Source organism: Notothenia rossii, assembly GCF_949606895.1.
Source record: "Notothenia rossii genome assembly, chromosome: 8".
Taxonomy (NCBI): Eukaryota; Metazoa; Chordata; class Actinopteri; order Perciformes; family Nototheniidae; genus Notothenia; species Notothenia rossii.
Window position 1 is genome coordinate 80,510,774 of NC_136906.1, and position 12,987 is coordinate 80,523,760.

Consider the following 12,987-nt stretch of genomic DNA (forward strand, 5'->3'; position numbering starts at 1 on the left):
TTCCCTCTCCTGTAGTGTGTTGTATACCACACTGAATCACTGAAGGTCCAGGTCCACTGAAGGCCTTCTTCATCAGCAACACAACAGAGGAAGTTGAGCATGTAAAGACGGCTAGTTTTAATGCATGTTAACAACATGGTGGTTCCTCTTTGTATCTCTGCAGATTTATTTTTACTTTTCCTGAGAACTGAAGGAGTGTTTCTGTGAGGAAGTGGTTAACAGCACCTGCAGAGCTCTGCAGGTTTGACCCTCTGATGCCAAACACATAACCATCAGAAACATTAATAAACGTGTTAGCATCTTGACAGAAGGATAAAGAGTCTGACGCAGATCTGCTAAAAGGGGTTCCTTATTCCTGACCTGGGTGTGACTTTGGGATAAACACTTCAAAATTGGTTTGAATCCGACTTAAAGGACAGGAAACACTTTGTTTCTATGGGTACTAACTATAGGTGACTGTCTGGATCTCAGCCTGCTTCAGACATGAGCAGCATTTTTAACAGCGTCCCATTTCTAACAGAAGCACACAGCAGGCCTACCAAGAGAAGAGCAAGTACATTTCCACCAGATCTGAGTACTTCTACTTTCACTCAAGTACAGATCTGAGTACTTCTACTTTTACTCAAGTACAGATCTGACTACTTATACTTTTACACAAGACCTGAGTACTTCTACTTTCTCATTATAGTTTGAATTCAGTGGTTAGTTATCGCCATCTGCTGTTGAAATGAGGAACTGTACCCACATGTTCTACACAGAGAGAAAGCAGTCTAACTCTAAATCCTTATGTAACCTTTATTATTGTAGTCCTTTGAAATGAGTGAACAACAACGTAATCCTAGCATGTTTTAAAACGACCCAATACATCAAGTAAAAGAAACATGTATAACATGTTCAGCCAGACATTTAAGGATCAGTTTACCCACATTAAAACATATATTATTATATTATATTTGCTAATATTCAATCAGAACAAATAAAAGTCAGAAAAAGGTGTATTTTTAATATGCTTGGGTTTTCGTTAGTAACTATGGTGCTAGAAAAATACTCAAGGGATCATTTATGGTATAACTTTTCATTCTGAGGTGGACATGAATGCGTAGAACCATGACAATATATTCAATTCCTTTTCAGATATTTCCCCAAAAAACTACAAATACATACATGCCAACCTTTCCAAATCCAAAGGAATTGAAACAAACATTCCAGTAGGTTTGCGCGCGGCAAATGTGCACGCCCAAATGAGGTAATCAGGAGAAATGGAACCCCAGTAATCACATGTATAAACCATGTATTTAACATATATTACATAATTTTATGCATTTTTCAGAAAAAGTGGAAGTTTGGTAAACAGTGACATCAACGCAAAATGTCCAAAAGTAAAAGAATGGGAGATAAATATCAAATAAGTCTCCACATTTCATTATATTTTTATGTGTTTCTGGTCCTCTTTCAGTTGAGACAGTGTAGATGAAGGATGTGTCAGGATGTAGAACTCTTGTGTGAACATTGGATAAAGCCAGGTTCATATTCTCATTTCATGTTGTTGACATATTAGAGTCAAAGGTTTGCACAGAGCGAAATATCTTTGTGTTGCGCCATAAATCAGAAAGAACTGCATTAAAAAAGTCATTTCCTGCCTTTGTCTACTGATAAAGTGTGATATAAATAATGTACAGGCTTTCAGAATACTGTAGTTCACTAAACAGAGACATTAGCAACATGTTTGGTGTTGAAAGTGTCAGAAAAAGTGAGACAGTCCCAAAGACTCGGAGATAAATATCCCCAAATCTCAAAATAGTATTATATGTTGTGTGTGTTTGTGGTCCTCTTTCAGTTGACACACTGTAGGTGAAGGATGCTTCCGGAAAGGACCAAACACTGGATGTCTTTCAGTCGCCAACATGTGTTTTCGAGACACTGATATTAACGGGGAAACCCTGCAGGAATCAAATGCCTCGTGTCTGTTCCCTCACTCATTTGGGAGTGATTACCCATCAGCCCCAGGGGTAACGCTGCCTTTCCTCTGTTACCCCGGGTCTGCACGTTGTTTCTCTTTCAGAAACACAGAGGACTGTTGGTATGATGCGATCACAGACACGCTGCAAACGGTGTCCGCCAAAAGTCGAGTCCAGTGTCTATGGAGTGTCATTTTGATTTGTTATAGTTTGGGAAGATTGAAAATCGGTAGGGAAAGCCAGCTAAGTTGGTAGGCGGTAGAAGCATGTCAAAAGCGGTAGACTACTTCCCAAATCGGTAGGGTTGGCAGGTATGCAAATACTAAAGTCATGTTGGCACTGAAGGAAACATCAGAGGATGACCAAACTCAGCAGGGTTCATCCTCGGGGGAACAAACTCTAATATCAGACACAACACAACAGTGTGCTTGTGATCCTCTGGGAACATTTCCTCTTTGTTCAGAAGTGAACGTTAAACTCATTCTCACACATTTGGGCCCTCGGGAGTCCGCCTACTTTCAGAGCGACCCACAGACAATATCAATAAGTATGTAGTGTCTCTACTTTAAAGAGTCCTCTCCTGCTGATGTTCAGGTGTATATCAGTATGTAGTGTCTCTACTTTAAAGAGTCCTCTCCTGCTGATGTTCAGGTGTATATCAGTATGTAGTGTCTCTACTTTAAAGAGTCCTCTCCTGCTGATGTTCAGGTGTATATCAGTATGTAGTGTCTCTACTTTAAAGAGTCCTCTCCTGCTGATGTTCAGGTGTATATCAGTATGTAGTATCTCTACTTTAAAGAGTCCTCTCCTGCTGATGTTCAGGTGTATATCAGTATGTAGTGTCTCTACTTTAAAGAGTCCTCTCCTGCTGATGTTCAGGTGTATATCAGTATGTAGTGTCTCTACTTTAAAGAGTCCTCTCCTGCTGATGTTCAGGTGTATATCAGTATGTAGTGTCTCTACTTTAAAGAGTCCTGTCCTGCTGATGTTCAGGTGTAAATCAGTCTGTAGTGTCTCTACTTTAAAGAGTGCTCTCCTGCTGATGTTCAGGTGTATATCAGTATGTAGTGTCTCTACTTTAAAGAGTCCTCTCCTGCTGATGTTCAGGTGTATATCAGTATGTAGTGTCTCTACTTAAAAGACTCCTCTCCTGCTGATGTTCAGGTGTATATCAGTATGTAGTGTCTCTACTTAAAAGACTCCTCTCCTGCTGATGTTCAGGTGTATATCAGTATGTAGTGTCTCTACTTTAAAGAGTCCTCTCCTGCTGATGTTCAGGTGTATATCAGTATGTAGTGTCTCTACTTTAAAGAGTCCTCTCCTGCTGATGTTCAGCTGTATATCAGTATGTGGTGTCTCTACTTTAAAGAGTCCTCTCCTGCTGATGTTCAGGTGTATATCAGTATGTAGTGTCTCTACTTTAAAGAGTCCTCTCCTGCTGATGTTCAGGTGTATATCAGTATGTAGTGTCTCTACTTTAAAGAGTCCTCTCCTGCTGATGTTCAGGTGTATATCAGTATGTAGTGTCTCTACTTTAAAGAGTCCTCTCCTGCTGATGTTCAGGTGTATATCAGTATTTAGTGTCTCTACTTTAAAGAGTCCTCTCCTGCTGATGTTCAGGTGTATATCAGTATGTAGTGTCTCTACTTTAAAGAGTCCTCTCCTGCTGATGTTCAGGTGTATATCAGTATTTAGTGTCTCTACTTTAAAGAGTCCTCTCCTGCTGATGTTCAGGTGTATATCAGTATGTAGTGTCTCTACTTTAAAGAGTCCTGTCCTGCTGATGTTCAGGTGTAAATCAGTATGTAGTGTCTCTACTTTAAAGAGTGCTCTCCTGCTGATGTTCAGGTGTATATCAGTATGTAGTGTCTCTACTTTAAAGAGTCCTGTCCTGCTGATGTTCAGGTGTAAATCAGTATGTAGTGTCTCTACTTTAAAGAGTGCTCTCCTGCTGATGTTCAGGTGTATATCAGTATGTAGTGTCTCTACTTTAAAGAGTCCTCTCCTGCTGATGTCCAGGTGTATATCAGAATGTAGTGTCTCTACTTTAAAGAGTCCTCTCCTGCTGATGTTCAGGGGTATATCAGTATGTAGTGTCTCTACTTTAAAGAGTCCTCTCCTGCTGATGTTCAGGTGTATATCAGTATGTAGTGTCTCTACTTTAAAGAGTTCTCTCCTGCTGATGTTCAGGTGTATATCAGTATGTAGTGTCTCTACTTTAAAGAGTCCTCTCCTGCTGATGTTCAGGTGTATATTAGAATGTAGTGTCTCTACTTTAAAGAGTCCTCTCCTGCTGATGTTCAGGTGTATATCAGTATGTAGTGTCTCTACTTTAAAGAGTCCTCTCCTGCTGATGTTCAGGTGTATATCAGTATGTAGTGTCTCTACTTTAAAGAGTCCTCTCCTGCTGATGTTCAGGTGTATATCAGTATGTAGTCTCTCTACTTTAAAGAGTCCTCTCCTGCTGATGTTCAGGTGTATATCAGTATGTAGTGTCTCTACTTTAAAGAGTCCTCTCCTGCTGATGTTCAGGTGTATATCAGTATGTAGTGTCTCTACTTTAAAGAGTCCTCTCCTGCTGATGTTCAGGTGTAAATCAGTATGTAGTGTCTCTACTTTAAAGAGTCCTCTCCTGCTGATGTTCAGGTGTATATCAGTATTTAGTCTTTTTAGCACCTGTTTTCACCCTCTGTCTGAAACCAGAGCCCAGTCTGCTCTGATTGGTTAGCTGATCGGCTCGGTTCTGATTGGTCAACAGCTTAGAGATGCCCCGCCCCTTAGCCTATCAAGTACAATGTGTTGGAGCGAATAAATCATCAGTTGCTCCGAATACTCCTTCCACCATAAATATGATATCTGATATCACAGGTATGTTCTTGCTCCTCAGAGTGGAAACACCCAGTTACTGAATGAAGATTCCCCGGGGGAAATCAGGGAAACTGAGGAGGAGGAGGAGGAGGAGGAGGAGGAGGAGGAGGAGGAGGAGGAGGAAGAGGAAGAGGAAGAGGAGGAGGAGAAGGAGGAGGAGGAGTCAGTGTTCAGGTATAAAGACTACACCTGTCTCCTTCTGTCTGAATCACTGAATCCCTTTAGAGAGTTTTGCTCTTCTTGCAAATGGATCTTCTCCAGGTGTGGGGATTCTTCGGCTTCATCTGCTTCACCGCAGCCGCTAACACAACACACAGGTAAACACACACACACACACACACACACACACACACACACACACACACACGCACACACACAGAATTTAACTTCATTAAATCAAATGACATTTGTTCTAATTAGCTGAAATAAACCATATGCGCTTTAGTCGACTGTCCATATCTTTAGACGAGGGATTGAGGATTTATTCTGTGATGAGGTTTTCTCTAAATTAGGTTAATTGCATATCGTGTTTTTGTCATTCCAGTATGTGTGTTAGTTTTACTCTTGTATGAATTGTTATTAAAGGTGGGGTAGGTAAGTTTGAGAAACCGGCTCGAGATACACTTGTTGTTATATTCCATGGAATGCTCTTAACATCCAGATAGCAATGAATATCTGAAGTGCTTTGACAGAAAGTCCATAAAAGAATATCATCAGTGGAAGCCGTGGAGCTGTAAAAAGCACGACCAATCATCTGAGCCGGCTAAAGTAACTGGATGGCCTACCTGCCTGTCAGCCTTCCATCTGTGCACAAACTTATCTCGTGCCCTCATTGGTCATGTGCGCGTTCGTGTGTGTTGGAGGAGGGGCTCTGTAAGGAAGTCTGAAGGAAGAGGCAGATTTTTTTCGGCTGTGTATTTTCAAATTCTAGCGCACTCGAGCTGCTTTCTCCTTTCTTACCTACCCCACCTTTAAGTGCTACATAAATATAATCTATTTTTTTACATTATTAACCTTAAAGAATTGTAAGATTCTGTGTACTCGTTCCTCTGGATAATCCTCAGATGACTGTTCATGATCACAATAAATAAAAAATGGTTTACGGTAGCACTTTACAATAAGACTACGCTTACAAAGGGTTTACGAATAGTTTGTAATTCACTTATTAATTAGGTTGTGAACACTTTATGAATCCTTAATAAGCTTGTATAAGACATGTGATAAACTGGGCAACTGTGACCGGTTGCTTGCCAAATAGTGAGCCCACATTTATCTGTACTGCTAAGTCTTATATTGGCTACCTCGCTTACTTCGTCTCCTTCATCAGCCAGCATCCTTGGTATCTGTTGCTCACTGAGTTGATTCTCGCTAAGTAGCCAATATAAGGCTGAGTCCTGTTAGTGATAGTGAGCCTGTGTTGATGTATGAAAATGAATAAAGTGAAATAGTACGTGTTGTGTCCCTCAGCCCGGAGGCCCCGGACCCCTCCTACCTGCTGTTGGTCCCCCGCTCTCTCCGCCCAGGGGTCGCGACCTCGCTCTCCGTCTCCCTGCTGACCCACTCCTCCTCTGTCAACGTGTCGGCTCTCATCCGCCACAAAGACTTCATCCTCAGCTCAAACTCCACCATCGTCTCTGGAGGTCAGACCCTTTATAAATCAATAACATTAGACAATTATATGTTATTATAATTAATGATCCTTGTTCTGTCTGTTATGTGTGAGTGCACCTTTGGGAATGCTTGGATCTTCGCTGTACTCTGAGTAGGGACAATAAAGGAATCTAAAAACAAGGTTTAATTTGTAAGTGTACTTAAATAAATAAATGTGCTTTAAATTCTGGTTTAAAGGGTCGACCCAGCTGCTGACTCTGCCACCTGTAAGTATGACACATTGTTTTTAAATACTTTATTTACACCTGGGAGAATTCTTTTTGGTAACCATTTTGTTTTTATTATTATATCAATCAAATCAAATCATAATAATAAAAAAAAATGTGTAAATAATTATTCATCCTGGGGTACATTTCAATTCGTAACAGTTGCTCCATTTTAGAAATAAAATAAGTATTAAAAGATGATTTTTTTGGGGGGATATTTCTTATTATTAAATACTCAGATCTTGTACTTGAGTAAAAGTAGAAGTACTCAGATCTTGTACTTGAGTAAAAGTAGAAGTACTCAGATCTTATACTTGAGTAAAAGTAAAGGTAATCAGGTCTTGTACTTGAGTAAAAGTAGAAGTACTCATGTCTTGTACTTGAGTAAAAGTAGAAGTACTCAGATCTTGTACTTCAGTAAAAGTAAAAGTACTCAGATCTTGTACTTGAGTAAAAGTAGAAGTACTCAGATCTTGTTCTTGAGTAAAAGTAGAAGTACTCAGATCTTATACTTGAGTAAAAGTAAAGGTACTCAGGTCTTGTACTTGAGTAAAAGTAGAAGTACTCATGTCTTGTACTTGAGTAAAAGTAGAAGTACTCAGATCTTATACTTGAGTAAAAGTAAAGGTACTCAGGTCTTGTTCTTGAGTAAAAGTAGAAGTACTCAGATCTTGTACTTCAGTAAAAGTAGAAGTACTCAGATCTTGTGCTTGAGTAAAAGTAGAAGTACTCAGATCTTGTACTTCAGTAAAAGTAAAAGTACTCAGATCTTGTACTTGAGTAAAAGTAGAAGTACTCAGATCTTGTTCTTGAGTAAAAGTAGAAGTACTCAGATCTTATACTTGAGTAAAAGTAAAGGTACTCAGATCTTGTACTTGAGTAAAAGTAGAAGTACTCAGATCTTGTTCTTGAGTAAAAGTAGAAGTACTCAGATCTTATACTTGAGTAAAAGTAAAGGTACTCAGGTCTTGTTCTTGAGTAAAAGTAGAAGTACTCAGATCTTGTACTTCAGTAAAAGTAGAAGTACTCAGATCTTGTGCTTGAGTAAAAGTAGAAGTACTCAGATCTAGTACTTGAGTAAAAGTAGAAGTACTCAGATCTTGTACTTGAGTAAAAGTAGAAGTACTCAGATCTTGTACTTGAGTAAAAGTAGAAGTACCAGAGTGTAGGAATACTCTGTTACAGTAAAAGTCCTGCATTCAAAATGTCCCTCAAGTGAAAGTAGAAAAGTATTCTCATCAAAATATAGTGAAAAACAGTAAAAGTAGTCATTGTGCAGATTGGTCCATTTCAGAATAATAAAAATGATATGTTTTATAATGATTGATCATGAAAGTGTTCTCAAAGCTAGTTTGGATGTTTCCTCCGTGCAGATCACAGAGAGCGAGTCCAGTTACTGGAACACGTACCAGCTGGAGGTCAAAGGTCACCGGGGCAGCGAGGAGGTTTTCTCCAACTCCTCTCAGCTGCACTTCAACCCCAAAGGCTTCTCCACCTTCCTCCAGACGGACAGGAGCAGCTACCTGCCGGGACAGGTGGTGAAGATCAGAGCCGTCTCAGTGCTGCCTGACGGGAAGCCCCTCCAGAGACCACTGAACATCACCATCCACGTGAGGACTCTATTATTACTCTGTGTTTATATGAAGCCCCTCCAGAGACCACTGAACATCACCATCCACGTGAGGACTCTATTATTACTCTGTGTTTATATGAAGCCCCTCCAGAGACCACTGAACATCACCATTAGTTAATATTCAGTCTTCTGATTGAGTCCACCTCTCCTGGTCATAGTCTGAAGGAGTAAAAGACACTAACTTTAAAATCTAAAAAGCTGAACAAAGAAATGGTTTTCTGTTCTCAGTTTTAAATCTTGATTTCATTTCTCTGTTCCCACGTTGCTCCAGGACCCACGGGGGAATCTGCTCCGTCAGTGGCTGGATGTGGAGGGGGTCCTCGGGGTCGTCTCCACAGAGTTCCAGCTCTCTGAAAACCCTCCTCTGGGGGAATGGTGCATCGTCGCCACCATCAACGTGAGTCTGGTTCATCTCAACACTGGCTCTCAGAGAGGGCTCTGGTTAACCTTTAGAGATTCAGGGGAAAGCAGTAAATCTGGGGTTTTTAGCTGTAGAAAAAAAACAATAAATTGATTTAAAATAAAATCTTTAGGCAGTTTTTTAGGTAATGATATAAAAAAACTAAATTAACAAATTTAAATTTGAAAGCTGGAGTTTTTTTGGTGAATAAATGAACAAATACATGAATAAAAAACATTTGGAAACAGTAAATAATTTTCACCGTCAACGTGAGGCTGGTTCATCAAAGAGGGAGAGTTTTAGGTTGCAGTGAATCTGGACGTCGTTTTTGTAGAAAAAGACAGAATAAATGGATTTAAAGAAAAATCTTAAAGCATTTTTTTAGGTAATGATATAAACAAACAAAATTAACAAATTAAAATCTGAGAGCAGTTTATTTTTAGGTGTAGAAAAAGACAGAATAAATGGATTTAAAGGTCACCTATCATGCTATGTTTAGTCAATAGCATAGGTCTCAGATATATACTAATATATAAAAAACCTGTCTATGAAGGGTTTTGCTCAACATACCAAACAGATCAACCATTCATGCCATGCCTCATATCCCTCTATTTCACTTCCTGTTTCTAAAGTGCTGATTTGGGTATAAAGCTTTAATAAAAAGGAGGGGTCTGAGCTCATGCGGGACCCGGCAGCTACTGTCTAAACTAAATGCTGCCGTGATGAAACGCCATATCATGGATTATCAAGGATTATCTCTGAAACAGTATGGAGCTCAAAGGCTTTCTCTCTTGCCGGTTATACCACAAGGTGAGTTCCTTTTTACTTCCTGCTTCTTCACACACATGCTCTCCAGTACAGGTTAGCTCTGAGTGTTAGCCATGCTAATGTAAACACCGACCATATTACGTCCAAAACAGTCGGGCATTGTTTCTGATAGCAACGTTTCTGATTGGGCCGTGGGTCCTCATTTCAGATATGACGTCATATCGGATGCAAATCTGGATCAGCTCCGTTGTTCCCTCGTTTTTAGAGATTTGGGTACGGAGGAAAAGAGAGGGTTTTATTTTCTGACGCTTTATGTATAAAAGACATCAAAAAGTGCATTTTGCATGATAGGTCCCCTTTAAGTTAAAGAAGAAACTGAAAGCAGTTTTTTAGGTAATGATATATAACAATACAACGTTTTTTCTTAGGTGAATAAATAAACAAATAAATGAATACAAATAATTTGGGAGCAGTTTTGTTAGGTATTGATATAAACAAGAAAATGATTTTTAAAGAAATCTGAAAGCAGTTTTTTTCAAGGAGCAGAAATTAACAAATACATCAAATCTAAAGTTTAATTGAACATAAAAAACAGGGAATTTTATCAACAAATTCAGCATTTTTTAAGGTAAAGAAAATAACTAATAAATACATTTTTTTATAAATATTAAATGCTATTTTAGTAGATAAAAGAATACAGACCAATATTCACCAGAAATATAATACATTGCAACATACATATTTACACATATACTGACATGTGTGTAAAAAGGTGTATATTTCAAAATATGCAGTGCTCATAATGTGACCTAAATAACACATGTTCATCATCTGTGTTTTACAGAGGGTCTCAAGTGAGAAGTGTTTCCATGTGTTATATTACGGTACGTACACTTTCTATATTTCTACACTGAATACTTGATGAAATGTTTGTTTCCTGTTTATTCATCTGTTGTGTGTCTTCTTGCAGATCTGCCGAAGTTCGAGGTGGTGACAAACGCTCCGAGTGTTATCCTGCGTGGAGAAACACTGCGAGGCTCCGTCACAGCAAAGTGAGGGCGTTTTAATATTTAATATTTACTCAGAGGTGGGAGAAGTACTCAGATCGTGTACTTGAGTAAAAGTAGAAGTACTCAGATCGTGTACTTGAGTAAAGGTAGAAGTACTCAGATCTTGTATTTGAGTAAAAGTAGAAGTACTCAGATCTTGTACTTGAGTAAAGGTAGAAGTACTCAGATCTTGTATTTGAGTAAAAGTAGAAGTACTCAGATCTTGTGCTTGAGTAAAAGTAGAAGTACTCAGGTCTTGAGTAAAAGTAGAAGTACTCAGATCGTGTACTTGAGTAAAAGTAGAAGTACTCAGATCGTGTACTTGAGTAAAGGTAGAAGTACTCAGATCTTGTATTTGAGTAAAAGTAGAAGTACTCAGATCTTGTACTTGAGTAAAGGTAGAAGTACTCAGATCTTGTATTTGAGTAAAAGTAGAAGTACTCAGATCTTGTGCTTGAGTAAAAGTAGAAGTACTCAGGTCTTGAGTAAAAGTAGAAGTACTCAGATCTTGTACTTGAGTAAAAGTAGAATTACTCAGATCTTGTACTTGAGTAAAAGTAGAAGTACTCATGTCTTGTACTTGAGTAAAAGTAGAAGTACTCAGGTCTTGAGTAACTTGAGTAAAAGTAGAAGTACTCAGATCGTGTACTTGAGTAAAAGTAGAAGTACTCAGATCTTGTACTTGAGTAAAAGTAGAAGTACTCAGATCTTGTACTTGAGTAAAAGTAGAAGTACTCAGAGATTGTATTGAGTAAAAGTAGAAGTACTCAGATCTTGTACTTGAGTAAAGGTAGAAGTACTCAGATCTTGTATTTGAGTAAAAGTAGAAGTACTCAGATCTTGTACTTGAGTAAAAGTAGAAGTACTCAGGTCTTGAGTAAAAGTAGAAGTACTCAGATTTTGTACTTGAGTAAAAGTAGAAGTACTCAGATCTTGTACTTGAGTAAAAGTAGAAGTACTCAGGTCTTGTACTTGAGTAAAAGTAGAAGTACTCAGATCTTGTACTTGAGTAAAAGTAGAAGTACTCAGATCTTGAACTTGAGTAAAAGTAGAAGTACTCAGATCTTGTACTTGAGTAAAAGTAGAAGTACCAGAGTGTAGGAATACTCTGTTACAGTAAAACTCCTCATTCAAAATGTTCCTGAAGTAAAAGTAGAAAAGTATTCTCATCAAAATATAGTGAAAGACAGTAAAAGTAGTCATTGTGCAGATTGGTCCATTTCAGAATAATATATATGATATGTTTTATAATGATTGATCATGAAAGTGTTCTCAAAGCTGGTAAAGGTGCAGCTAGTCTGAATGACTTTGTATACTGCAGGGTAGCTGGTGGATTTACTCCAGGTGGAACTAAAGTCTGATTTAACACTTGATTAGATTTCACATCATTCATCCACATCTGTGAAGTAACTAAAGGTATTAAATACATGTAGTGGAGTAGAAGTACACCATATACCTCTGAACTGTAGTGGAGGAAAGTACAAGAACCTCAACATTGTACTTGTGTGTGTTTCCACCCTCAGGTACGTGTATGGGAAGCCCGTTCAGGGACACATGAATATAACGTTTATTCATAAGTTCCACGGTTTTGAAGAGGCTTATACCGAAGAAGGAGAAGAGGTGCGTCATTTTAACATCCCGAAAGAAATATTCATTATGATCTCATTTAAACAAACCATTTCTACAGCATCCAGTGAATAAAGATCAAGATAGTTATGGGTTATTCAAGCAATTATACAAATATAGGATATTAGCATAAATAAGATATGAGTGAAGAAGCCATCCCTTTGACATTGGGTACATTATTATTCTAAACGTTTTAACCTTTTTAAAGCCACATTTTCTATGGTTAATAAACAAATATTTGTTTTTTTACATACGGTAATAATATAAAAAAAAACATGCCATATATCATGCCTTAAATCTAAAACCCTTTATTTTTTATATCAAGAAAAACTAATAATAAGTGTATTAAACAATTAAAATGAGGCACAAAAAGTATAACATTGGACATTTTAATAAAAATAATAATCATATTAAAAGGGAATAATAAAAATAATAAAGACATGTTCTTCAAATTAAATCATTAAAATAATAATAATAATATCAGTTTAATTAATTTGATATAAAGTGAAAATGGTCTCACTGCTGCTTTGTTTCAGATTGACGGGGAGGCGGACTTCCTGTTCGATGTTCCCGACCACAGCTACCATCCGAGGAGCAAACGACAGTCAGAGATGTTCTACGAGGGAAACATGGAGGTGGAGGGTTTAGAAATCATTGTTCACGTCACTGAACACCTCACAGGTAATCAGTTATACCTACAGGAGTAGATATAACTAATACGATGATGAAGAGAACTCTGAACGTGAGTCGAGTTCATTTCTGCCATGGAGGAGGAGAAGACGCCTCTGGATACGCCTGCTCTTCATTC

The 12,987-nt window shown here is 38.3% G+C and overlaps 1 protein-coding gene across 2 annotated transcripts in view; it reads left to right on the forward strand.

Annotated features, from left to right (window-relative positions):
* Nucleotides 1-12,987, forward strand: part of cd109 (CD109 molecule) — a 44,766-nt gene that overhangs the window by 12,730 nt on the left and 19,049 nt on the right. Inside the window, exons 2-10 of one of the 2 annotated variants that reach the window (XM_079645507.1) lie at nt 5,052-5,143; nt 6,294-6,466; nt 6,675-6,703; nt 8,077-8,313; nt 8,608-8,733; nt 10,349-10,388; nt 10,475-10,556; nt 12,077-12,173; nt 12,716-12,860. In XM_079645507.1, the coding sequence (XP_079501633.1) occupies nt 5,073-5,143; nt 6,294-6,466; nt 6,675-6,703; nt 8,077-8,313; nt 8,608-8,733; nt 10,349-10,388; nt 10,475-10,556; nt 12,077-12,173; nt 12,716-12,860 (1,000 nt within the window). In that variant the 5' untranslated portion in view covers nt 5,052-5,072. Of the gene's footprint in view, nt 1-5,004; nt 5,144-6,293; nt 6,467-6,674; nt 6,704-8,076; nt 8,314-8,607; nt 8,734-10,348; nt 10,389-10,474; nt 10,557-12,076; nt 12,174-12,715; nt 12,861-12,987 lie in introns of those variants that run through there. The other variant, XM_079645508.1, reaches the window with a different exon arrangement.